This window comes from Cryptotermes secundus, unplaced genomic scaffold, assembly GCF_002891405.2.
Source record: "Cryptotermes secundus unplaced genomic scaffold, Csec_1.0 scaffold1850, whole genome shotgun sequence".
NCBI classification, from domain to species: domain Eukaryota; kingdom Metazoa; phylum Arthropoda; class Insecta; order Blattodea; family Kalotermitidae; genus Cryptotermes; species Cryptotermes secundus.
Genome location: NW_019727439.1, coordinates 244,254 through 270,942, shown reverse-complemented (window position 1 = coordinate 270,942; position 26,689 = coordinate 244,254). Strand labels below are relative to the sequence as shown.

Here is a 26,689-nt window from a genome sequence, read left to right as displayed (position 1 = left end):
GGGTGAAACCCGCGGTGGCCGTGAGACGCATCGCCCTCACGCGCCCTATTGTTTGCAAGCTGCTTCATCTGAGGCTCTCACGGCGACCTGTGATGTGAGGCCGCGCGGTTCCTAACTGTCTCCGAATTGCACGGCATCAAAGTCCATAAGAACCTACTCTATAACTAACTCCACTGAACTGAGTCCTTCTTGAGAAGCTAGTAGTTGTCCAGCTACTCAGGAAGTTCCCTGACATTTATGGAACCAGAACCTTGACACCGTGTTCACAGAACCCTGGTTTAACTAACTCTTTCTTGAGAAGCTAATAGTTACTTAGCTTCTCAATAAATTTCCAGAATTTTATGGAACCAGGAAGTTCATTACCGTATTAACAAGAGCCCGCCACTGGTTCCTATCCCGAGTCAGATGAATCCGGTCCAGATCCTCCTATTCTATTCTTGAATGTCCATTTTAATATTATTCTCCATCGATGCCTACGTCTTCCCAGTTGTATCTTTCCTTTAGGGTTTTCTACCAAAATTCTGTAGGCTCTTCTCCGTCTTAATATAGGCATCCTTCTTGACGCAGTTAGCATGTCACTAGAAGGAGGCTGTCATGATATACTGTGATGTACTGTCCCAGGATTCCTGTGGAAGGCATGAGGAAAACAACGCGAAATAAAAGTCAGGATAGCCGTTGTTCAGAAGGATACGTGATCTAGTGACCTCCCGAACGCTACTCAGCGATGTTCAGTTGTCTTGCTGAACATTTTTGTGTATATGTCAATACACCACTTGGCTTTTCGGGTTTCCATTATTAGAAGGGATATTAGAAATTTTAGTTGTAGAGAAACAGGCTCTCACAAAATGGGATATTTATTTGTGGGCAAAGACCCCAGGGCGCGATGCTGACAAACCACAATCATATGTATAGTTCGGTGGAACTTTCTCCGCGCCCCGTAGCATGCTAGGATGTGCGAACCTGCCCACACAGGAGAATACATCAGTGTCGATCTTCTAATTCATAGACATCATATCAACTATATCGACTTAGCAGAAGTGACGGAGAAGATGGAAATAATCCTTTGCAGCGTGGTCATCAAAACGATACCACATTTAAATATTCAGTTCGTACCTCACGGGTAACACTCTCCGTCTCCATAGCAACGCCCAACCAGTTAATGCTGTTTAGGGAAATAATCGCTGTTTACTGTGAGAACCATACGGAACACACAAATACACTGTGTGGGCAGAATGCAGAGTTTTAGTGTCTTGAAGTCCGTAACTCACAGGGAACACACTCCGTCTCCATAACAACGCCCAACCGGTTAATGCTGTTTAGGGAAATAATCGCTGTTTACTGTGAGAACCATACGGAACACACAAATACACTGTGTGGGCAGAATGCAGAGTTTTAGTGTCTTGAAGTCCGTAACTCACAGGGAACACACTCCGTCTCCATAACAACGCCCAACCGGTTAATGCTGTTTAGGGAAACAATCGCTGTTTACTGTGAGAACCATACGGAACACATAAATACACTGCGTGAGCAGAATGCAGAGTTTTAGTATCTTGAAGTCCGTACCTCACAGGAAACACACCCCGTCTCCATAACAACGCCCAACCGGTTAATGCTGTTTAGGGAAATAATCGCTGTTTACTGTGAGAACCATACGAAACACATAAATACACTGAGTGGGCAGAATGCAGAGTTTTAGTATATTGAAGTCCGTACCTCAGAGGAAACACACTCCGTCTGCATAACAACGCCCAGCCGGTTAATGCTGTTTAGGGAAATAATCGCTGTTTATTATGAGAACCGTATGGAACATATAAATACACTGTGTGGACAAAACGCTGGGCTACTGAAAGTTAAATCGGTTGGTACGTAAGGTTAAGGGCAGAATAAATTCAAGAAATCTGTGTCATTATTCAGGTCAAAAGAGTCCGTGTTATGGACGGCATACAGGCTTGCAGATGAAGTGTGCCGCTCCGACACAATGGTGCCCATCTAGCAGACCTGTCAGCACGGAAGCCGTCTGCTGGTGTTGCGTCACCGTTCTACTTTTACTCTCGACTTTCCCTGATCAGAGATTTTCGAGCTGTGCCGCTTCACTTGATGCACCTTCACCGCTCCGTGCGCGCATTCCCTAACCCTGTGTATACTGGCGTAGCTACTGGGGTGGGACTGAGTCCCTTGTACTACTGTACCAGCCTCAGATGATAAGTGAGGGTGACTGTGGAGAAATTGGTGGAATGAAGATTGGCAGGGGAAACCGAAGTACTGGGAGAAAACCTGCCCCAGCAACACTTTGTCCACCACAAATCCCACTTGACCACACCCGGGATCGAACCCGGGCCGCCGCGGTGGGAAGCCAGCGACTAACCGCTTGAGCTATGGCGCGGCCTAGCGTACTAGCTTAATACTAAACGGTTCCGGGTTCGGATCCCAAAAATCGCCATTTATATCAAAATTAAGAAAAATGAAGGAAACAAGTGAATGATTATAATTGTTTATCTCCTTTCACATAACAACAAAATAGTAAAATATGTGTACACAAAGGTTACGTACGCCCTGTGTTTAATTAAGCAGCATGCCTGAAGACGTGTGGGGAAGTGGAGGTATAACTGCAATATTCTTAATCTTGGCACTATACACAGTTGGTGAGTTTCACGCCCCGACCGCTTTACTCCTGGGGGAATCAGGAAGCTGAATGGGCCCCAGAGCCGTTTTGGGCACTGCGAAGAAGTATGTTTCCGGTACCACAAACCGAACCCCGATTCTTAGGTCGTGATACCGAAGCCTAGTCGCTATACCGACTGAGCTATCCCGCCTAAGAAGGAGTTTGTGACCTAATAAAACGAATATTAAACAGGGAGACAATTCAAAGTGTTATTATGGTCTTAGAGCCGCGGTTTGCGAGAAATCGCATCAGCAGAAACCAAACCCCTTCGTGCTATGAGGGGGTGTGCAGGAGAGGGTGGAGCACGAAATCAAGAGTTAGACAAAGAAATCACATTGTAATTGTAATTTGTAATCGCGGTTAAAATAAAAATAACTGGAAAGGTTTAGAGGTCATTAATTCTCACCGACTTGCGGAACAATTTGTTATACCAAGCATAAGGAAACAGATAAATTGGGAAACCGAGGAGCAGATGGATGTGTGAATATAGAAGATGGAAATAATATGTTAATGACAAGCGATCAACTGAAGACGGGAATGCAGCCAACAGCCCAAACGTCGGGTATATAAATATACCTCAATGACCGATATATAATATTATATTTGTATAATTAGTATGTGAGTATGTTGTACAAGGATGATGCGACTTGCGGGAAGCAACATCCGTTAGAAAGAAGAAAGCAGTCTTCTGGGATTTGTCACCGTGTACATGTGGTGTTAACCGACGTTTCGGAGGAACATATCGCCTCCATCTTCAGGGTAGAAGGAAAAATATAAGAAATCCGCAGGCGAAGAGACCGTGAGAACCGGTACGTTCCTCCGAAACGTCGGTTAACACCACATATACACGGTGCCAAATCCCAGAAGACTGCTTTCTTCATAGTCACCGCCGTGAAAACTTCGAATCTTACATCCGTTAGAAAGTTCAATCGCTTGTACCAACAAGAAGTAACGGCTTGAAGCCGTTTAAAAAAAAAAGTGAAATGACTCGAACAAAACATGGTCAGCAACCTGCGCACCATCTGCAGACACTGTGACGCAACCAACATTTAAATCGGACCACATTTGCAGTCACCGTGGCGAAAAGCGGAAGCAATTACGAATAAGCCGTTGAATGGGTCTTGTCGACTGGAAGCAAAAAGCTACTTGCACTCAAACTGTGCAAAATGCAGTGCAAAAACTTCCTCGTGCCCGTGCACGTCCATCACGTAACGGCAGTTTCCGTGACCTCCCCTATACGGAATTATGGAAGGGTGTTCTAAACAGGGGGCTGAGAAGAATTAAAAAAAAAAGGTAAAACTACCCTGTAAAAGGCCGTGGAGGTCCATAGGATTGTGCGACGTCGAGGCTCCCACATTTTCTAAATAATCAGTACACACATGGCGGTGAGGTTGTCAGCCTTACGCGCCGGCCGCCCTTTACCCCCAGGGAGATTCCTGGTACTCATTTCTGTTAGAGGCTGAGTCGACCGCTGGGCCATGGTGCGGCTGGAAGGATTAGGTCAATTGAAAAATCCAATGACTTCATCGGGGATCGAACCCGTGACCTTCCGGCTTGTATCACAGTGCCTCAACCAACTACGCTACCGCGTGACACAAAGAAATGTTTAAGGAAGTCGAAATTGAATGTCGCTTTGTATAAAGTAGGCTTGGGTTTTTGAACTGTAAAAGTTCGAACCGACATATTGCCAGTTCTGCTTAGATGCGTTCGAAATCCTGTAGGGCCCCTATCAGGATCGCTCAGTCGCCCGATAGAGGGATTTTCATGAAATTTCGTGTTCAAGAATTTTGCGAAACGCTGTCCTGTCGTATTTGTTTTTATTTATATCAGACAACAACAACGGACACTTCTCATAAAGACCTGCGTGTCTTTCTGTGTGTGTCTCAGGTGTAACTAGCTAAATGTTTACCGAAACCCGTTAAGACTTAAAGGAAAAACATATTGAACATAAAATGCGTTTCGTTTTTCTCTACGGCTTTTATTTTAATCAGTTTTGCTCCGATAAATTTTTAGCAACGCACGCTCGGGGTGTGCGCAGAGACCCCCTTCATCTGAAGTGTCCGGTATTGTCCGATTGTAACCAGATTCAACTTCCCTTTACGCTACTTGAAAAGATTCAACCCTGACATGATGTCATACTCCATGCTCCACAATCTCTACAGCGCCCCTTTATGGGGTGCATGAACCACAAATACCGGAAGGGGGGAAGCCAGTAATCAACCCCCACTCTTGGAATTTTTAAACAGAAGGAACTCTACCAAATATTCAAACCAAAAATGGAAACTTACGGCGACTGATAAAATTAGGCTTGAACAAAGCTTGTAAGCAAATTTCCTGGTAGCCCCCACTCGGAAAACCGCGACAGAGCCTGCGATGAAGCCACGGGTCCGATTGTTTCAGGACTGCAAGATGCCACAATGGGTGTGCGGGCCAGACAAGTACGTGTGCACCCTCCCCCGGGACACACAGATCGTGGCCTACAAGGAACTGCGCGAGACCGAACACACCAGGGACGAGGCCCTCCAGCAGATGAGGGACTGGATCATGAAGAACCCTAGGATTGTGAATTGCCGTCTTGGTGAGTACAAACCAGTGGTGCCGTGGTTGATGCACGGCGTCAGCTCTTCTAGTTTTTGTGCCTACGGTTATTAATGGTTAGGCCCACTCAAGAGTCCTGTACTACAAATGACTGGCACAATATTCATAATAGCCTTGAAATTTTATTTGGGATGGACAAAGAAAAACAATGTCTTCCCTTAAAATAGGGAAATCGAGATCAGAGAGTGTGACAAGGGCTACTTCAAGCAACACACTGAATCTGCAGAACTGTCTTGCTACAGTGTTACCAACATATTTCAAAATGCAGTATGTCTTCAGCTTCTTAAAAACTTCAAATTTAATTTCAGATGGTCGTTTCCTCCTGCGATTCCTGCGGACAAAGAAGTTCAGTACAGTGCAGGCACAAGAGGCTCTGGAGCGGTATCTCCTTCTGCGGCAGGCCTTTGCACCGGCCTTCAGGAACCTCGACTACACAGACCACACCATGAATGAGCTTATTTCTAACGGGTACATCCTCACTATGTTGCAAAATGTCAACTTAATAAGCTGACACACTCTTAATAATATATATATAAATTGTACAACCAGGTGAGCATTCACCTGAAAAGTCTATGTAGCTCTCCATGCAAAATGGTAATTGTGAGTGACATATCTTCTTGTTCTTCCCACCTCGGCGGCCCGGGTTCGATCCCTGGACTGGTCAAGTGGGATTTGTGGTGGACAAAGCGGCGCTGGGGCAGGTTTTCTCCGAGTACTTCGGTTTCCCCTGCCAATCTTCATTCCACCAAATTCTCCATCATAATCATCCAGGGGCAGGCTACAATAGGCCAATCAGTGGCCGCCGTGCCGAATGGACCCAGTTGGACTCCAGTCCCCACTAAGCGAATTATCTTCTTGTTCAACTAAGTTCAAAATCTATTTACTGGGAGCATCATCAACAATATAACAATTGGACACATACAAACACAACTTCCCATAGAGTGCTCTTACACTTTATTCCTAACCCTTCAAAGCCGAGAAGTTATTGTATATGCCTCATGCTTTAAAATTCAAGAAGTTCCGCATTCTGTCCAGCGAGTGCCTTTGTTCTGTACAACTCTCAGAATGGGCAGCAACTGTTTCCATAAACAGCATTCATTGGTTTGGCTTTGTAGTCGGTATGCAATGTATTGCTGGAACAAATTTGTAAATACTAATTTGATGTCTGAACTTCAAGTATTGAAAGCTTTGTGATCATAAGAGCATTGCCTAGCAACTTCACTGAGCATATTTCATTCAACTAAGCATACCTGTCCACCGAAGCAGTGATCCAAAACACTGCACAAACCCAAATACCAATGAAAACAGAAGCACAGACTGGAAAGGGATATATAACATAACTCAGGACATGTCAGATGATGAGGTCCAGGAATAACCATTAATTTATTGTTATAGTTACCTGTTCCCTGTGCCCAAGAGAGATCACCTTGGACGTCGACTTGTTATAGGCATTGGATGTAAGTATCAGTTTGAACACAACCCGGGGGAAGTATCAGCATGTCCCACTACTGTGACACTGCATGCCTGGCTCCAGCTGGCCTAGCGTCACACTGTCACCAGGCACATACGAGCTGTATTCTGCATATCATTATGGGATTTAAATGCCATAAACATGGATAAGAATGAAACTGGGAGAATAAAAAGCTAAGCTTAGTCACTTGTCACATTATCAGTTAGAAAAACTGTATGACCCATTTGAAAATTGGCGTAACACAATATTTCATAACAAATGGCAGTGCAGTTACAGCAAATCTGGCAAGGTAAAGCTGTCCCTGTGCTTAATGAATTAAGCACTACACCGCGAAGGCGTATGGGGGAGTGGATGTATAGATGCACGTTTTCTTGACCTAGGCACTATTTGGAGGTGAGTGGTCAGCTTCACGCCCCGGTCACTTCACCCCCGGTACCCACTGGATAGGAGGTTGGACGGACCCCAGAGCCAGTCTGGATGACATGGAGAAGAGATAATTCTTGACCCTACTGGGACCAAAACTCTGGCCCCTCAGTTGCTATACCACCTTTGCTATCATAGCAAATGAGGTGCATTAGCTAAATTTGCAAAACATAAATACACATGACAATATTTGCTGCATCATTATCAGCCTTCCGTATTTTGTTTTATTGCTAGTGGGGGGGGACTATGTCCCTTGTACTGCGGCCACTTCTGGCCTATTGTACCAGCCCCAGATGATAGGTGAGGGTGATTGTGGAGCAATTGGTGGAATGAAGATTGGCAGGGGAAACCGAAGTACTCGGAGAAAACCTGCCCCAGCAACACTTTGTCCACCACAAATCCCACTTGACCAGACCTGGGATCGAACCCGGGCCACCGCAGTGGGAAGCCAGCAACTAACCATTTGAGCTATGGCGCTGCCTATCAGTCTTCCGTAACTTTCAGTCTCTAGTCATTACAATAGTGTCCTCTCGTACTTCTTGCCTTGCCATCGGGGTTGCCTTTCCGCACTATGTCCCTAGGGTCAAATGAGCCTGTAACAGAAATCAGTACAAGAGATCTTGCTGTGGGGTAAAGGTCAGAGGGTGCATAAGGCTGGCAATCTCACCACCATCTGTGAGCCGATTGTCTAGAAAATGTGGGAGCCTCAACCTCTCACAAGCCTATGGGCCTACATGGCCTGTGACAGGGATAGCTTCACCATGAAAGGATAAGAATATTTTACATTTTTTGTTATCTAACTTGGCACTGTGCTCTCCTGTAGCTGCATTTGACCCCTACAAATACACGAACGCAGATATCCTGCGAATACATGGCATCACGTACGAGACCCTGATGGAGGATGAAATGAACCAAGTGCATGGCTACGTACACTTCGCGGATGGGGCAGGAGTGGGGCTTCATTACCTAACTCTTTTCACACCTAAAGAAGCTGTGAGGATTGTAAAGAACGGAGAGGTGAGTTCCCACACCAAAACTTAGTAATAGTTTTCATAGTAGTCTTTTCTTATAACATTTTAAAGAATTTATGTAAATCAATGTTCCCACTGTCATTCACTTTTTTGAATGACAAAGGATTTTTTTTTCTGGTATTGAGCAGCTCATACAATTTATCTTGAGGCTTTGGAGTGCAGACTCAGTAATCAGACTAGCAAGTACTGCTGCTACATTTTCATACAGTACCTGCCCTGTACCAATACACCCTTAAACCAATTATATCTGAACTCTTGTTTTCCCTCAGCGAACAGTGCCAATGCGTCACAAGGAGGGGCATGGCATTAATGCTCCCCCCACCCTCAAGTTTGCCATCGATTTTGGTTTTTCACTCATCCCGGAGAAGTATAGGAAACGCATCAAGGTAATCCATTTTCTTATAATATTAACTGATATCAAAGGAGAAGAGGGGTATGCGGTAGCGTAGTTCATTGAGATACCATGCTACTAGCTGGAAGGTTGCGGGATTGAATCCCGATAAGGTGGATTTTTCTTTCAATTGACCTAACACTTCCAGCTGCACTATGGCCCTGGGGTCGACTCAGCCTCTTAACAGAAATGAGTAACAGGAATCTTCCTGAGGGTAAAGGACAGCCGGCACTTAAGGCTGACAACCTCACTGCCATCTGTGAGCCGATTGTCGAGATAATGTGGGAACCTCAACATCTCACAACCCTATGGGCCTCCATGGCCTCTTACAGGGATACCTTTACTTACTTACTTTACAAAGGAGAAGGTATGTATAATTACCACAAAGCAGGGGCATGTGATTTAATGGCAAGGAAATTCAACATAAATTATAAGTTTCGATTTCTAACTTTGCAACACAAGCTGCCACCGGATTCTGCAATACATAAACAGAAGTCCCCTTAATGCATAGAAGAGCTATCTAAACACAACATACTGCACGTACTTCCAGTCTGGAATGTTAATTTTCAGCACATTCGAAACCTCTCAATTTTGTTACGTGCAAGCATAATGATGGCTAGGGCCGTGCCATAGCTCAAGCGGTTAGTCGCTGGCTTCCCGGTCCGGGTTCGATCCCGGGTCTGGTCAAGTGGGATTTGTGGTGGACAAAGTGGCGCTGGGCCAGGTTTTCTCCGAGTACTTCGGTTTCCCCTGCCAATCTTCATTCCACCAATTGCTCCACAATCACCCTCACCTATCATCGGGGACTGGTACAATAGGCCAGAAGTGGCCGCAGTACAAGGGACTTAGTCCCACCCCACTAGCAACAAAAAAATGATCACTGAGAATGGTCTGAATGCAAGTCTTGTGGCTACTGTGGTTCTACTGCAGAACATTATCCATGCTTCCTTTCACCTGTAGGTCCACACCTGCATAGAAGATGCTCTCAAGTATCTCGACCCCAAAATTATGCCAAAGGAGTACGGAGGTGTCATGCCCATGGCTGAGATGATAGGTAAGATTGTTTGTTAATTAACACTGATTCATTAATGCTTCCATTTAAGATTCTGGCCCAGGGGTACAGTGGCGTGGGGGCCAGGTGTCTGCCCCCGCCCAAATTTTTTGGATAAGAATGGAAACTGAAGAAAGAATAAATATACTGAACATTAATACAAATAATTAAAATTATTTGTAAATGTGCCTTCGGTAATAGTAGGAGAGGGCAAACAGGCATGTCCCCCCTTCAGGCTTTTTGGAAAAGAAATCGAAATCAAAGAAAAAAAATGGATATGTTCCAAATATTATACCAAAAATTAAAAAGAAAAGAAATGTATTCTTTTATCCTGGATATGGTAGGCCGATCAGTAAAATTAGTCTCAGATGCCTTAAACGTAAATTTATAACAAAATTTTCAGGCTGCCCCTTTTCAAAATATCCTAGTTGCAGTCTCTGACCAGACACACTACGTCATGAAGACCTACATAGTCTCTGTGTTGTAAATGAAACAGCTATGACTATAACCTTTACTCAAACCTTTTGTATTTCCCGCCACACAATAATAATAATAATAATAATAATCCTATATTAACCTCATGAGTGTGGGGAGATTATAATGGTCCCTCAACTCAGACCACTGCTAGTTAGTTAACCTTCAGGTTCCATAAAATGTTGGGAAATTCTTGAGTAGTGGCACAACTCGTTGCTTCTCAAGAAGGGCTCATCTCCATGGAGTTACGTCTCTTGGAGTACGAGTCTGACGAAGAGTGACGACTCTTACACTCACTGAAATAGGGTGATCACAAGGTCTCAAGTTACATTCATGTGGAGAGCTGATGCTGCCCCTCTTCTTGCTAGTCCGCAAGCTTAGCTTCGCCACCACAGACCTCTGGATCACTGGGTACTGGGCCCTCCCACCACAACAAGGTGTCAAACATCAGGACGGTTAATAATACAGGAAAGGTTCAACTACAAGTTTCAGGCCCATATACAGAACACAAAACAAACAAGCAGCACAGCATTGCTACTGCACTGACACTATTACTAAATTGTACAGAATTCATGAATCCTCGATGTACTTCTCCCCAGTAACAAAGTGGGTTCCTTATTATACTTACTGCAGCCGGACTACCGTATTTACACATGTATAGGCCGTGTGCGTGTATAGGCCGCAGCACAATTTTCAGACAGAAATTATAGAAAAAATAATTTTCTTGGAATATTATTTCAGGAGCAATTATTCCGAAATTTGGCAACGTTTAATTTTTTTTAAATGAAGTGTGATTTCGAATATAAGCCGCACCCGTTTTCCTCTTGAATTTTTGGCAAAAAATGTGCGGCCTATACATGCGTAAATATGGTATATACCAGCGAAAAGCAGCATGACAGATGATCTCAAAGGATCTGATCATGGACTAATAAAGGTGCAATCCTGTCATATGCCTGGAATGACTGAAGAAAACCAGAGATATCAGTCAGGATAGCTGGTGTCCCCTCGGAGATTCAAACTGAGCACCTTTGAACCGGACTACCAGCAACACTCCCTAGAAGAGAGTACCCGTTTACTGTTACAGCTATGAGAACCTCAACAAACCCAAGACGGGTTTGCCAGCTAGATCCGTAATGTCCGCTGAACTACATGACTGGTTCCATATTTAATTCTTTCAATATGTCTACATTCCTGCTGTAGCAGAGTCACTGGTGTCACAGTCTAACCTGACTTCTTGCTTTCCATGACTGCGGCTCTACAGCCCTGTGGAAGCAGGAACTGCAGGCAGCGAGAGGCATACTGCTGTCGCATGACAAAATGGAGGTGTGTCTGGACATGTACAGTGCGAAGGCGCGGGAGGGAGCGGTATCGGCTCTGAAGGAAGGTTTCACTTGCAAGAAGGGCAGTGAAATGATGGGAATCTCGGGGAGCTTCCGTAAGCTGGAGGTTGACTAAAATCACCAGCAAACTGACTGACAAAATTATGTCGGTATCATCACCATGCGCTTCTTCAGGAGAAATCGTCGTGCATCCACATGATCAATATGCCAGCAAGTGAAGAGCAGTGACTGCCGTCAACCTCAGAATTTGAAAGCCTGCTACTAATTCTTAGGTTCAGCCTCCGAATTTGGCCGCATCATATGTTGAAGCTGTTCCAGTACAACTGGCATCACTGCCTCTGCAGTTAATGCAAGGAGCAAGGAGGCCGCAGACTAACACATCAGTCTCAGAGCAGAGAACAGTTAGCCCTGTTCAGCAGACAGGTCTTGCAGGCTGCTCCTGTCAGTTTCAATACATGTGGCAGAACTCAGGGCCTGAATTACACATGGGTCAATATGCTCACAAGTGATCATAGCGTAATGTCAGATGGCAGTGCTCCTAAGATGACAGGGTTGACATGAATGCACTGTTAAGCACCATGCATATGGAGTTGCAACAAAATATATCAAATCCAAGCTCATGTATTACATCTAACATGTCTTTTTATCATCTCCTATAATATGTTGAACAATTCATACTAAGTTCAGTATACGGCTGTATTCATACACTTAACTTCCCATATAACCCTCTCGCAGCTGTGAGTTTGTATGGTGTGGCAACACTGTCAGGTCAGGTAGTTTTGAAGCATTAAAAAGAATGACTTCTGAACGGATCTGGTGGTGCTTCATTACATGCAGTTCTAAGGGATGGCATGTTTAACTTTGAGTTTACCTTTTCAATACAGTAAAGAGAGGGGTGGGAAATTGTGACATGACCTGACAGCAGTGCAGAGCGAAGGCACAATATTCGTGTTCGGTCCCTACGAGTGTTGCCAGTTTTAACAAATGAGCTGATTCATAATTAAATTACGTGAACTAGTGAAGCACATGAAACAGAGGAGTGAGCGGCAGCTGAACTTACTGGTTCCATGTTACAAATTAAGATTCCACTTCAGTTTGTGTCTATCGTTGTTCACTTTTATAAGAGACTTCCTTACTTAGTTTTGTTACTTTGGATATTACGCATCATCCAGGTTCTATACTTAACCTGCAACGTTTTTAAGCTGGTTCTGCTTCCGCCTTCAGGCGAAGGAGGTAGTCTCAGCTGCTGGGCTGGGTTATTCCAATGAAGCCATCAGTTTTAGTGATATCATGTATTTTATAAATGTTAGGTTATGAGAAAATAAATAATATTGCAATTTTACAGTAGACTGTGATTACACATGTAATGAAATAAACACACAACAATGAAATGCTCATGTCCTGAAGATGGAGGAAGAAGGTTCCTCCAAAATGTTGGCACCCTTCTACCACAACATAGTCCTCAATCCCAGAACATAGCTATCTGCACATTCGCCATGATGGGAACTCCAAAGCTCACACACACAGCACAGTAAAGTCTATGGTTTGCATTCCTCATGGTAAGGTTCCAGCGTCCTGAGGTCTCGCCAAGTGGGTGGCAGTGAACTGTTGAGGTGGTTCCCACAGCGCTTGCAGGGGTCGCTGAACAATGTGATGTAACTGTGAAACCAAGTCTAAAAATTTCAAACATACACAATGAATTAGTACTCAGAAACAGTTCACTTCTTCAGTCTTGTACCTGAATAAGATCTCTAAGTTTGTGATGATCATACATCAGTACAAATATTGTGTTTCTGGACATTATCCATTGTCTTGTCTTTGTCTAAAACCTGCCCTCTTTATTTTTCAAGACACAACGTTTCAGAGACTAGATTCTGTCTCCGTCTTCAGGTAAAACCTATTCAGTTGGGTCCAACAGATAGAGCTAGCCACTATCTTCAGACTAGCTCTATCAATTGGGCCCAACTGAGTAGGTTTTACCTAAAGACCGAGACAGAATCCAGTCTCCAAAATGCTGTGTTTTGAAAAATAAATAGGATTGTTTATAGATAAAGCCAAGAAGATGGATAATGTCCAAAATCATAATATTTGTACTTGTGCCTGAACCTGTCCAGCCTCATAAAATCCACCAATGGGTCCTATTCTGATCCAAATCAATCCAAATTCCACAAACAATCAATTATGCAAATATGTTTCTTAATGTTATCCAAGTTGACGCCTTGCATGAGGTTCACACTCCTGTTCACTGTACAAAGCTGTGAGGCTCTTCGAACCCACAGCAACCTGCTCCTTCGCATGAGCTTTCTCATCTAAATGTTGGATCCCTTTCTGCTTTCCCTTGTCTATACTACACGCAAAGCCGTGTACACCTTTCTCAATTCTACTACTGCAACAATAGTATAAATCACAAAGTTATCTTTTCATTTTCCCACTGAATCCACCCCTCCAATAATAAGGCCACAGAAAGTTGTCCCATGGAGAGAGGGGTCATGGGACTTGACCCTTCCCACTCTCAACAAGAAGTGAAACACAGCCACATACTTTTCCTCAAGTTTTGTGGCTTTTGAAGGGAGTAATGAGTTGTGCAGTTTGAGATACTGACACTGTTGCAAAATGAACCAAAGAGAAAATGGGAGTAAAGGCATGAGGATTTTTACACTGTGTAAATTTCCTAACTCAGTTTCCTTTGCCAAAAAGTGGGAGATTGTAATCTGAAATAAGAGAAAAGTAAACACTGAATGCTGAGATGAACACAATAATGAAATGATCTTGTGTGCATGGCCTTACATGGCCGTGGCCTGAGCACCCTGACCTAAAACAACTACAAATACATGCTTCAAACCATCTACATCTTACCATGAAGGAGCGTACGGCCAGCTCAGGCAGTGTGGGTGACGAGAAGTGTAGCATAGCTGCATGAGAATTTTCAGTCACTTTTCGAAACACTTTATGCCGCGACTCAGTCCACAGGTCTAAAGTCTCACCATGACCCTTCACTACCACCCACTCTATCATCAAGCCCTTGAAGGCTATTACGGCCTTCAGGATGCGTCCTAAAGAGACCTGCAAACACATATACACACTAAAGCCACTGGATTCACTTCAGCACTTTGCAACAGATTCATGGCTTAACTCTTCAAACACTTGACAGTATACTGTGGCCACAACAAGAAATCCCAGAGATCAACCCCTACACATCACCCTCATGCTGTTATGATTCCAATGTGCTTCCCTATATTTAGGATTCTGTTCGTGAGACAAGCATGTGCTATGGGTCGGCTATCACATGTCAGAGGAGTCCAGAGGGAAGTCAAAAACGGAATTCTTCAACATGGTCACCTGCACCATCTATAGGAAAAGAGGAGTTCTAGCTTCTGGGATATAACTCCATGTGGTCCAGTAAATGCCAAGAGCACGTCCAACGTGAGTGGCCGTTGCATCTGCACCATCTACAGGAAATGAGGACTTCTGGCTTCTGGGATATAACTCCATGTGGTCCAGTAATGCCAAGAGCACCACTGTGACAACCTCACGTCCAACGTGCATTGGACTTGCATCTGCAGTCTCTGTATAGCTTAACCGTTCAGTGACATGTTCATGTTCTCTGCAACATTAAATCTTAATACAAGCAAGACTGTAGTCTCCTGCACAAAAGGCAGAGACAGTAGAGGAAAATTAATAGTTTCATTTCTTTGTACATATCAGCAGCTGATGTCTTTCAGTACAGAGTAATAAGGAGACTTCCTTACCTGTAGCAGAGCGTTCGTTGCAAATGGCCGGGTGATGGTAACAGTCATGTCATTAAACAAACGGTCAATAGTGTTGATAACCGTATCCACAGTCCTGAAATTAAAACGGAAGTAGCATTCTACACTGAAAATGAATACCAATTTAGCATCAATACAACCAGATACTGCACTAGCCTCAGAAATGAGTACTGGACTCATGGCAGTGACACAAACAGTATACATGTGAACAAAACTCTCACATAAATTTAATGAATGGATGGAGTCCCACCTCACTGCACCAACACTACTGCATGATGTGTTTAACACAGAACTCTGACATTTTTCTGTCCTTTACTATGAGAAAAAACCTGTGCACACGCTTTCTCATATATACCTGAATGGACCACAGCTCTCAACTGCCCTAAGACAAATATTTTATAAAAAGTACCTATTTTAAGTACTATTTTGGTCCACTGCCTCTACAGGTGATCAATCAGAGCTTCATAAGAACTGGTCAAGCCATTCTTTTAATGCGCATTTCACGTTTATGTCACTAGGGCATGTACCATTACTTTCCTGATGACACTATCTATGTTGAAATTTAATCAAAACTGTTAGAACCTCTTTCTTTTGAGAAAAATGCAATTTTATGGCTGGGGATCCCAATGAAGAGTTCCTATTTTTAGAGCCAGACTGTTCATGTTCATCTGGAACTGACTTATGCTGCGTAAGTCTTGAATAAGGACACAGCGTGGCTACCTGTTCAGGTGCCAACGCAGCACAGATCCATCCATACAGATAGGCAGTAGATACCATTCCAAAACCCACATTTCACAACAAGGAGTGCTTGAAACATGTCAATCTGTCAGAATCTCAAGATTTAGTTTCCTTCACAGTCACAACACATTCTCACATGAGAAAATAAAAATGAGAGATACATTCATGGTTTATGTACTGCGAACTTCCAGTCCTCCCGCTCTCCTGTCCCATACCCACAACAATGCTCGTACCAGTCCTGATCATATGCACGGCATACTGCGGTAGCGTAGTTGGTTGAGGGGCTATGCTACAAGCCAGAAGGTTGCAGGTTCAAGTCCGGATGAGGTCATTGGATTTTTTCAATTGACCTAATCCTTCCAGCTGCACTATAGCCCTGGGATCGACTCAGCCTCTAACAGAAATGAGTACCAGGAATTAATTAAATAATTTTCCTGGGGAGTAAAGCGCGGCCGGTGCGTAAGGCTGACAACCTTACCGCCATCTTTGAGCCGATTGTCTAGATAGTGTGGGAGCCTCAACGTCTCACAACCCTATGGGCCTTCACGGCCTGGTACAGGGATAGCTTTACTTTTTACTTACTGCTTCTATACATAAATTATGCTGACACGTACTGTGCAGGAACATTGTGACTGCTTGTCTGCGTGCGGCGACGTTTGGCAGTACTGGAATTGATGTATGACCGCTTCAGGGAGTTCTGACTGAGCAGAGTCGCTGCCAGGCTGCTATATTCATGCACCTGCAGAGAAAATAGTTAACATCCATAAAGGGCAACATATAATAGGATGATGCACAGATTTAATGACTGTGTACCAAATGCTGTGGATAGTCAGTACCAAATGGTATGAATGGATGACACCATATGATGAACATCAAACAGCTCTGAAGGAAGTGGCTGGGGTCTATTTCATGGTACAATTCCATTGAGGAAGAATACGAAAACGCAGTAAAGTTTGTGTCCTACCAAGATTCAAATGAAGCGCCTCCCCAGTACAAGTCAGAAATGTTACAAATTGAGCCAGATGCAGCTAATTTTTCAATCAACACATCAGTTTTAACAATCTGAATCACTGCACGCAGAGTCACGCACCTTGTCGGTCCACTTGTAGCTATGCACTAGCTGGGAATACAGGGCCTGCCTATCCTGTGTACTCTCTTGACTCAGGTATGCAGTGTTCCCCAGGTTAAATGGACCAGGAGGTGCCGAGAGGCTGTTAACCGCTTGCTCAACATCTCTGCAATTGGTAATGCTTAAAATTACACAATCAGTTATAACAAGAGGATGCTTTATCCCCACTGCTTTTAATACTGAACCAACTGAACCAGTGAGGCAGGTTCTGCTTGGCCTGCCACAATCACATCCTCCTCATTTATATATGCCAGATTTCTGTTTACAAGGAATTCAGAAAGAGACTGCACTACCACGAAGAATGCCTTATGAGGGGAGTTCACATGAAACCTATACACGATGCTACTAGCCCTGCAAAATCAATGCATCAGTTACACTTGAACAGGCTTCATATTTGGAATATTCTCTGCTTGTTATACAGATGCAAGCTTCTTTTATAATTGTGTTATTCCACTATTAGAAAATAGCTTTGTAATTCTTAAGGAGACTATAAAAACAGGCCACAAAGAGGGAAGCTTCGTTCTGCACTGAAAATGGCTTCAGTAAATTCTAAAGAAATCATGAAAGGATTGAACCTGAAAGATGGTATATGATCATGTTATACATACATAAGTACCACACAGAAATTCTTTCAGTCTTGTAAAGAAAGTGGTACATATGCAAATTTTGGTAAATACAACACAGGTGTCACATAATAAAAATAGGTGACAAAATAACAATGCATTGCCTACAGGTGACTAAGAATATGAATATATTTAACTGGGAACAGCAATAGAAATAATTTAACCTAAACCAGGTTTAAGGTTCTCACAGTGGAGACTATGGGGCGTGACGGAGTGGGGTCATGCTACTGATGCGTATTGTACGCGATAAAATTATAGTTATAATGTAATTTCCTAACCGCAGATTAATATTCACGGTGCTAAGCAACTCCTGCAACTCGTACAAGAACTTCGCGTCCTTTCCATCTTCCCCATGGTCAGCTCTCAGTCCGTTCCCGAGCGTATCAAAAACTTGACCAACACTAGATCGCAAAACCTTCACAGAATTCAGAGCTGTACACAATGCTGCCTCCATTCCTAACGGGGTTCTGCAAAATGACCACTTCTCTAAAATTAAGTTTTAACTTGCGACGTTACACACTCTCACAACACATTATTCACATTTCGATTCGAGTATATCGAAAACAATCGAAACCTATTGCGTCTAGCACCAATACAGCCAACACAGCGTAGTGGAATAACATCGCGTTCACGGAAGGCGGGCCTATAACATTCAGGAATTCAGGCAGATTCACATGCAACTATCATATTTCCTCTTATGAAATTGTGAAATCATCCTAAACACATTTCTTGCACAAGTCACAATGCTCTTATGACCTACAAATAAGCCCATTGAGTTTTGTAACATGCTTAACCAAGAGGGTTCACAATATTACTTCTTTTAAAGGTCCCTTCAGAATTGTCGTCTTATGTTTGCTTAATCTCCCAAGTTCTTCCCTTCAAGGTTATTAACTGAAATTCTGAATGTTTTCACCGATCCCACGTATGTGGGCCACCCTCCTTAATTTGATCACACTCCCTGAGAAGTATAAATTATATGGCTGGAAGATGCCAATATATTCTGAACTAAATGATAGAAATTATTCCTTGAATTTAATCTGCTCTTAATTTATTTGTGAATGTAATTCTGATGTGTTACTACTGTCGCCAGATGTCTCTGAATTTTGCTAAATTTCAAAAGATTTCTTATCTAGGGTTCACAGGGCATAAATATACAACAGAAAACAGGCTGCTGACACATTCATATAGCTTTCATGCATATGCTAAAATCACAAAGATTTTTGTACATATTTATACAATAGCTAAATCATCCATCCTTAGCCTGTTATCTTAAAATGAAATTTACTAACTGCAGATGTCAGCAACATACATCACCTCTTCCCTCCTCGCTATGCTATAAATGAACATATGTCGTCAACAAGATGCAAAGCAACAGTTGCCTTACTTTGGTTTTGACACTACATGACAGAACATCATACACATAGAAAGAAAATTGCATATTATTTTTAATGACTGAAAACATTAAAATTCTGATTTCTTACAACATTCTTCATATAAAATATTTGTACGTTTCAACCTGAGATATATACAGTGAACGCAAACTGATTTATGAGTCCATAAAAATTGATGGGTTGTAATGAAAAACATAACCCTCATTAGTCTCTCCCAAAATGACACAATTAATATGCACATCTATTAAAAATCACATCACATATTACACAAGCCCAAGCCCACCACTGTCATGCTTCTCATTCACTTTCATTTATCTTCTCTGAGGTTTCTGTCTTGTCTTTACATGCCATTCAACTGAATCCATTTCATTTTGCTCTCTTTCCCTCCCTAAAGCCTTGCTTTTTCCTTGCTTTCTCCCTGGTCTCCTTTTGGCTATGTCTGTTTTGCTGTACTTCTTACTTTTCTTGCACTATCTTTGCTTCTTCCTTGGTCTTTATGGCACCATGTCACCTTTCTACCATCTTTACCTTCTCATCAACTTTCACCTGATTAAGCCTCTTTTGCCGTGCTTCCTTTTTCTTCTGTAGCATCCTCACTTTCTCCTCACTTGTCATTTGGCTATATTTGTTTCTTTTTTGCATCTCTGTTCTTCTTCATAATCCTCGCCTTCTCCTCATCTGACACTTGGCTATATCGGTTTCTCTTAGCATCTCTGTTCTTCTGCAGAATCCTCTCTTTCTCTTCACGTGTCATTTCTCTGTGTTTGTGTCTTTTAGCATCTCTCTTCTTCTGTAGCATCCTTGCTTTCTCCTCATCTGCCATTTCTCTGTATCTGTTCCTTTCAGAATCTCTCTTCTTCTGCAGCTTCCTCGCTTTTCCTTCACAAATTCTCCTTTGCTGTTCTTCCTTCTTGTGTAGACATGCATCAGTCTTTCTATAATTTCAATGCATTTATTACTACTTATGTCAATAATATGGACATTTATTTCTGTAAACTTTTCCATGCTCACATTATCACGTTCTTGAAAATCATGCCCAGCATCTGTAACAACAATGTAAGTAAAATGCGGTTTTTATCAGAAGCAATATCTGTTGATACCTATTTTCCAAACGAGTACATACTGTGACATTAGAACCCTCACTTAAAGCTCTGATTTCAACGTGTACATCATAAAACCCAACCACATAATGCATAGTATTCACCATCACAGAAATATTGTCTGAATTCATTTCAGCTCATTCAACGCTGGACTGCATTTTGTTTTTACGTTTACATTTACATTTATTTTCACTTCACGGATCCAATCATCTCACCGTAGGGCTAGATATAAAACATGTCACACATTAATATAATATCGTTGTTTACTTGATTTCTTAGTAAAAACAAAATCAGTTACTTTGGAAGTACACAACAGGATGTGATGTCACACAACTTTAACAAACTTCATGCAAAACATAAATAATACCAGGGCACCTTAACCTGCTCATTATGACATGAAAATCAGTCCACTGCAAGAAACAGTTATTTTGAAAGCATATACAAAGGGCAATTTTGGCCTTCCATAAGATAATGAAACTTTACCACGTTTTGGTTCACATGAATACCACATCACAGAGGAATTCCATCAATTAATATTCCATATATTGTTCAAAAAAGGAAATTGAAATTCTTAATTGTGGATTCAGAATTGGGTAAGGTATCAAATTAAGTTTGCTGTAGCCTATTTCAAGGCGCTATCCCAACATCTGCTGAAGAAATTAATGAAAATTTAAAAATTGCTTAGTCAGCATAAATGGTTTCCAGATCAAGTTTCACACCCAGGACACAACACATACAAAGCTGAATTGTTAAGCACTCAACTGCAATATTTGGCTTGCAACATGAAAACCAAGAACTACCCTGAGTCTCGGCAGAGACTTAGGCTTGCATCTCTAGTGGTCATGTTCCTGCCAGCTCCCAGCCAAGCAGAACTGCATGAACTGTGGAACATCTCCTGGAGAGGAAAGATGTGATCCAGCCAAGAGGCCAACTTGCCCCTCAATTTTAAATTCTATAAAGAAGTTGCCCTCACGTAACTCTCTAATTGCTTCACACTAATTCAGCTGGAATGCACTGCCGTGCATTCTTACGAGCACTAAGACATGTCAAACACTATAGTTCTAATGTTTGGAAAGTGCTTTCGGTGGTTCACAGAGCTCTTCTGTAGGCTACAAGAGCAACACACCAGACAGCTTCGTTCACCTGTAATCACAGTACATAAATATGATTTGTCATGTTCACAAATAATGAGCGCATTGTTGTGAACAGCAGAACTGTCTCCAGTCACCCTGTACAGTTGCATTATAAGTCAAGCCACCTGTTACACATGTGCGCGCTACTGTCACATCTATCTCGTTCCACTTCCTTATCTCTCCTCTATCCTCAACAGATGAATGCTTTGTCATTCCTAGAGTCAGTACTGTCTTTTCACACATCATTAGACAGTATCTATTTCATTTACCATCTCTTCAATTTTCCAGCATCCTCGCCTTCTCCGTCTGACCAAGTCTGTTCCACGCTGCCTTTCTCCATTCTCCTAACATCTACATTTATTCTCTGTAATTCTCCAGAAACTTCACAACTTCCTCTCCCGCCTTTTGCCTGTATCTGTTCCTATTTGCATCTCTCTTTTTCTTCAGAATGTTTGCTCTCTCCTCGCCCGACATTCGCCAGTATCTATCTCTTGCAGCATCTCTCTTCTTCTGCAGAAACATCTCCTTTTCATCCCCAGACATTTGTCTATACCTGTTTCTTTTAGCATCTCTGTATTTCTGCAGCTTCCTCGCTTTCTCCTCATTAAGCAGCCCGGCACCAGTGCTACTATCGATTTCCGAGCATTTATCTTCATTTGTATGAATTACCTGAGGGTTTATCTCTGAGAACTGAACTCCTACACTCACGTTACCTCTTCCTTGTAAAACACTGTAATGTCCAGCATCTGTAACATCAACATAAAGCAATTGTGTATTTCAAGAGTACAGCCTTCTGCATTGCACTGTAGTACACAGACAGCCCAAAGTTTTTTTTTTTTCCTTGGCACAAAGCCCCAGTGGACCTAGGCCTACTTCCATGAACTTCTGCGTTCACTTCGGTTTTTCTAGATCTTACACATTCGGTACGACTCCTTGGGCGGGTGATCAGCTCATCGCAAGGCCTCTGCCTGTACACAAACACAGAAAAATGGACACATACAAACTAAACATCCATGACCTGAGTGGGATTCAAACCCACAATCCCGGTTTCCAAGCGAGCGAAGACAGTATAAGCCTTAGACCGCTCAGCTACCGTGACCGGCAGCCCAAAGCTTTGGAGGAACATATTACCTCTGTCTTCAGGTTCAGAGAATATGCCGAGCATGAAACCAGCAGAAGCAGGTGGCAAGCTGAGCTGAGCTGGTTTCTTGCTTGGTTTAGTCTTCAATCCTGAAGATGGAAGCGATATGTTCATCCAAAACTTTGGACTTTCTCTGAACCACAGAGTTACAACCCAGACAGATGTGCTCTTCATAAACACGGCTGTGAACACCGCAAACCCAAGAATATATTTCTTCGTGGACAGGCGCAGTGAATGATGATATACTGGGCATCACATTTGAAGCTGTATACTTAACATGTGCACAACAGCTCACACAATGCACATGCTCCTGGCATGTTCTTCCCACATAAAAACAGAGCCTAAACCAATTCCATTTATGAACAACATAATTGTGTGTAAATTATTAAATATTTCCCTTCTTTAAAAATAACTTGAAGACATTAAACATACACGTGTAGGTACCTGCCTTTACTGCTAACGCTACAAAATAGAATACAACATTATACTGCCTCAGTAAACTCTGTACTTTATCCTCAGACAGTGAAGTACTAATTTGGGTTTATAAAATAAACGAATATCACTCACACATGTTTTCTTTTGCACTGTGATGGTGCTAAGTGACACAAAGAAAACAAAGAGAATCCTCTACATACTGACAGATGCCAAATGCTGTCTGCCATGTTTTAATATGTCAGCAAAGAAGTTTGTGGCATATATAAAATTTGTACTACAAATTTAGAGAGGTGTGAATGTGATAACCATACCATAAATAATCACACAGACACCAAAAAGGGCCTTTAATTCAACATGCCATGAAAATATTCCACTATAATTAACACAGTCACAAGTCACAAAACATATCCATGTATAGTTACTATAGGATTCTGACGATGGTGTATAACACACAGAGATATTGGGTTTTCAGACTTTATCCATCGTCCATCGTTATATGTTTTCATTGATTTCTATTAAGTTCTAGATTAGATAGAAGTGATTTACTCCATTGTTGACGCTAGTTAGACACTATTAGCTTTTTACTAGTTCTCGTTTCTATTCCATGCCTTGGTGTCATGGACCTGGTTATTAGTTTGGTTTCATGACATAAATTTCTACGGCTCTATCTATCCTGGTTCCACGCTTGTATGTGTTTGGAACAATTTGTAATATATATTTTTCTTATTAGCTCTCATGGACTTAGCCTGGTCTCAGGTATTTATAGTGTTTATAACCTTTGCGTTTTGTGACATCGGTTGTCCAGTGATTCAGGCTAGCTCTTTCTTAGGGACCCAACAGAATAGGTGTTTTTCCCTCTCATGAGGATGGAAACAGATACAGTTTCCGAAACGTCGTGTTTTTATTAGTTATCTTAAAAACCAGGATGATGGATAAAGTCCGAAAATCCAGTATCTCTGCATATCCATGTGGTTCAACCTTGGAATTATGTCTTAAGGAACTAAGATGTTTGGATGATTGGCTGCAGGCCTTACATTTATGAAGCTGTGTCTTGCTTTCGCCGCAACTGGCAGTGAAATTATCGAGGTGTCCAGGTGGGTCCTCTTGTTTCACAGACTCATCACATAAACTGGAAAAATGCATAATTTACCATCAGTTTTCACGAAGCAAAACATTACGTTAAAACAAACAGTTTCATCACACAAGAATGGTCTATGGAGAGCCAACGGAAATCTGACTGTGCCGATCAGCTAATCAGCAAGATCCCTGTTCATGTACAACTTCAAGGTTCAACACAAGAATATAAAACAAAAGAATAAAAACTGGACTGGACAGTTCTTGTCATTCAACCCATACCAAACAGAAATGGTGGAAGGGGGAGGGGCGGCTCACAGAGGCTGGTTTGAAGGTCATCACATTTATGTCACAGTGGTGACTTCTGTACCAACCAAACCAAACCTGAGCAACTAAGAAATGAGAGATCATCACTGTTAATGGCAAAGTCTACCAATAACTCTTATTGTGAGCTATTTCAATTCAGTTCAAAACATTTTTCTCTGAAGTTCCTTTTAATATTGTAGTTCCACACATGCCTAGGTCTCGCAAGTGACACCTTGTATCAAGATGATGAAGTTTGGCTCACAAACCCTGAACTTCTTGACTCGCTGAATTACAGTGAACTGCTCAGGTGCAAATCTACACTCTGGAGTATATCAGTTCCAGGATTTAAAATGTGATGGTGGTTTCCTATTTGTAGTGATGTTTGCCCTCTGAAGATGGTCAGCAGAGACCGAAACATGTAAGGGTGTTAAGTTTTCATGTAGTAATAAATTTACAGGTCACATTGGATGGAGTGATTTATATTTGTAATTAAAAATATTTTTTTCATTTCATCTTCCCTGTTACTGCACTGCTCACTGCCAGATATTCACCTGGAAAATACAAGATTTCTTTCTTCCTTAAAATTTAAAAATAAAGCGAAAAACGGCATGTCCCATCATGGGGGTAGCAAAGGTGACTGAATGGATAGACGAGACTTTACTACAATTTATTTAGGCTTTTGTCTATAGGCAGCCAGATTATATGCACCCCACGGATTCTTGTTTATTAGAATGTGGAACTACTCACTGTACATACAAACACAACATGCAAATCATAGAAAAAAGAACATGATATATCAAGACTTTCAAAACTTACGTATGTGTTTCAATATGCCCATGACATGTGCAACTTTCTTGCACAGAAATGTCATCTTCTACCTCTTCTTTAATTCCCTCAAAGTCTAAACTGTTTCCCTGTTCTCCTTTAAATGCACAGTCTGGTTCTTTCTTAATTGACACAACATCTATGTACTCCAAATGCTGTCCTGTGGCCAGTTTCATCGTATTCTCAATAGGCGCCAGACGCTGTTCCTTAAGAAAGTTCCCCTCCTCTTCAACCTCTATACGAAACATAGTATTCAGTTCAAAAATCAAACATTATATTCTTAAATTGCCTTCATAACTTTAAAGCGAGCAACAGCTGACACTTTCCAAATGTCAAACGAAGTAACAACTGACAATACTGCCAACTTCCCCTGTCGATGTCAAAATAGTGGTTCCATGCTACCAACTACCAGGATTTCTTTCGGCCAAGGCCGTAATGTGAATTTGGAGGTTACAGCAGTGGTTTTCTACAAAGGCACGCCCTGAGTATATCCCATCCCCCCTTCTTCACTATGTGCGTGTATAAAATCACACTGTTCATGCTTCGTTTTTAAAAATCAACAAAGCTTAGATATTAATTAACTGATAACATTTTTCAAAATTTTACAAATGCCCAAGATTAAAGAATCAGTCTCTGCCTCTTTGAGACATAATCAATTCGATTTCACCACACAGCTTTCGCACATCAAAATATTATTTGCACTAACACGATTTGGATATACTGGTGGGGGGAAAGGTGACTGCTCGCTCGCTAGTGACCTACGTAACTAACATATGTTCATGCAGCATGCTGACGCTTGAGAATCCTTACTTCATTTGTTTTACAAACGTAGTGATACGCTTCTATATGAATAAGAAAATTATCTGCCATCACTTCTCGGTAACGACGTGTCCGCACCCCCTCCACTGTTCATCCAATCACGGGTCCGCCTCCGGCACACTGCCTAATGCGAGATCTACACACGAGCTTCCAACCCCTCCCACTTCCAAGGGATTAACTCTGAAGATGGTAAAAGCAAAGTTTTGTCACTACTTTGACGAAACGTCTACGCCAAGGGAAATGCAAGCAGGGGTGCCACAAGGTTCGGTCCTGTCCCCTACTCTTTTCAAGTAAAAGTAAGTAAAGTAAAAAGTAAAGCTATCCCTGTAAGAGGTTGTGAAGGCCCATAGGGTTGTAAGACATTGAGGGTCCCATGTACGTAAATGATGCCCCCCAAACTAATGGCGTTCATCTAGCCCTCTTTGCATGCCACACCTGTCTGTATGCGACAGATCACAAAGAGGGTTCTGTTGTTAGGAAACTCCAGCGCGGTCTCAGCTCAATGGAGACCTGGTGTGAGCGCTGGAATATTGAAATTAAAGAAGATAAGACTCGAGGGGTCTACTTCTCTCGTGGTCGTCGTCCACCTGTGTCTCATCTTTGGAAGAAATATTCAATTTGCAAAAAATAGTGAAAAATATCTCGGGGTAATCTTCGATAAGAGGGTTACATGGAGACTGCACATAGAAATGAACGAAGCGAAGGCCTTCAGAACATTCATTGGAGTGTGTTCCCTATTCATAAGTGTTCTGAAGAACCCGTTCCTG

The 26,689-nt window shown here is 42.3% G+C and overlaps 3 protein-coding genes across 7 annotated transcripts in view; 1 reads left to right on the top strand and 2 right to left on the bottom strand.

Moving 5' to 3' along the window:
- Positions 1-15,184, top strand: part of LOC111864845 (clavesin-2) — a 52,149-nt gene extending 36,965 nt beyond the window's left edge. For 2 of the 3 annotated variants that reach the window (XM_023852398.2, XM_023852399.2), the window contains 7 exons: positions 5,063-5,240; positions 5,569-5,728; positions 6,656-6,717; positions 7,978-8,171; positions 8,455-8,571; positions 9,537-9,630; positions 11,363-12,783. In XM_023852398.2, the coding sequence (XP_023708166.1) occupies positions 5,063-5,240; positions 5,569-5,728; positions 6,656-6,717; positions 7,978-8,171; positions 8,455-8,571; positions 9,537-9,630; positions 11,363-11,556 (999 nt within the window). In that variant the 3' untranslated portion in view covers positions 11,557-12,783. Of the gene's footprint in view, positions 1-5,062; positions 5,241-5,568; positions 5,729-6,655; positions 6,718-7,977; positions 8,172-8,454; positions 8,572-9,536; positions 9,631-11,362; positions 12,784-14,683 lie in introns of those variants that run through there. The other variant, XM_023852400.2, reaches the window with a different exon arrangement.
- On the bottom strand, positions 12,883-18,245 carry LOC111864846 (mediator of RNA polymerase II transcription subunit 27). Its single transcript, XM_023852401.2, has 6 exons — positions 17,977-18,245; positions 17,037-17,181; positions 16,561-16,685; positions 15,191-15,284; positions 14,298-14,504; positions 12,883-13,114 (listed from the first exon to the last, which is right to left on the bottom strand). Exons 1-6 carry the CDS (start codon positions 18,150-18,152, stop codon positions 12,980-12,982), a joined length of 882 nt encoding a protein of 293 aa, XP_023708169.1. The 5' UTR covers positions 18,153-18,245; the 3' UTR covers positions 12,883-12,979.
- Positions 18,246-18,333: 88 nt separating this feature from the next.
- Positions 18,334-25,515, bottom strand: LOC111864833. Of its 3 annotated transcripts, XM_023852369.2 has the most exons (4): positions 25,095-25,513; positions 23,933-24,027; positions 21,992-22,068; positions 18,334-20,132 (listed from the first exon to the last, which is right to left on the bottom strand). In XM_023852369.2, exons 1-4 carry the CDS (start codon positions 25,349-25,351, stop codon positions 20,097-20,099), a joined length of 465 nt encoding a protein of 154 aa, XP_023708137.1. In that variant the 5' UTR covers positions 25,352-25,513; the 3' UTR covers positions 18,334-20,096. The 3 variants fall into 3 exon arrangements, with proteins under 3 accessions (XP_023708137.1, XP_023708135.1, XP_023708136.1); XM_023852367.2 differs by having other exon boundaries at positions 18,334-22,068; positions 25,095-25,515; XM_023852368.2 differs by lacking the exon at positions 21,992-22,068 and having other exon boundaries at positions 25,095-25,509.
- Positions 25,516-26,689: the final 1,174 nt, after the last annotated feature.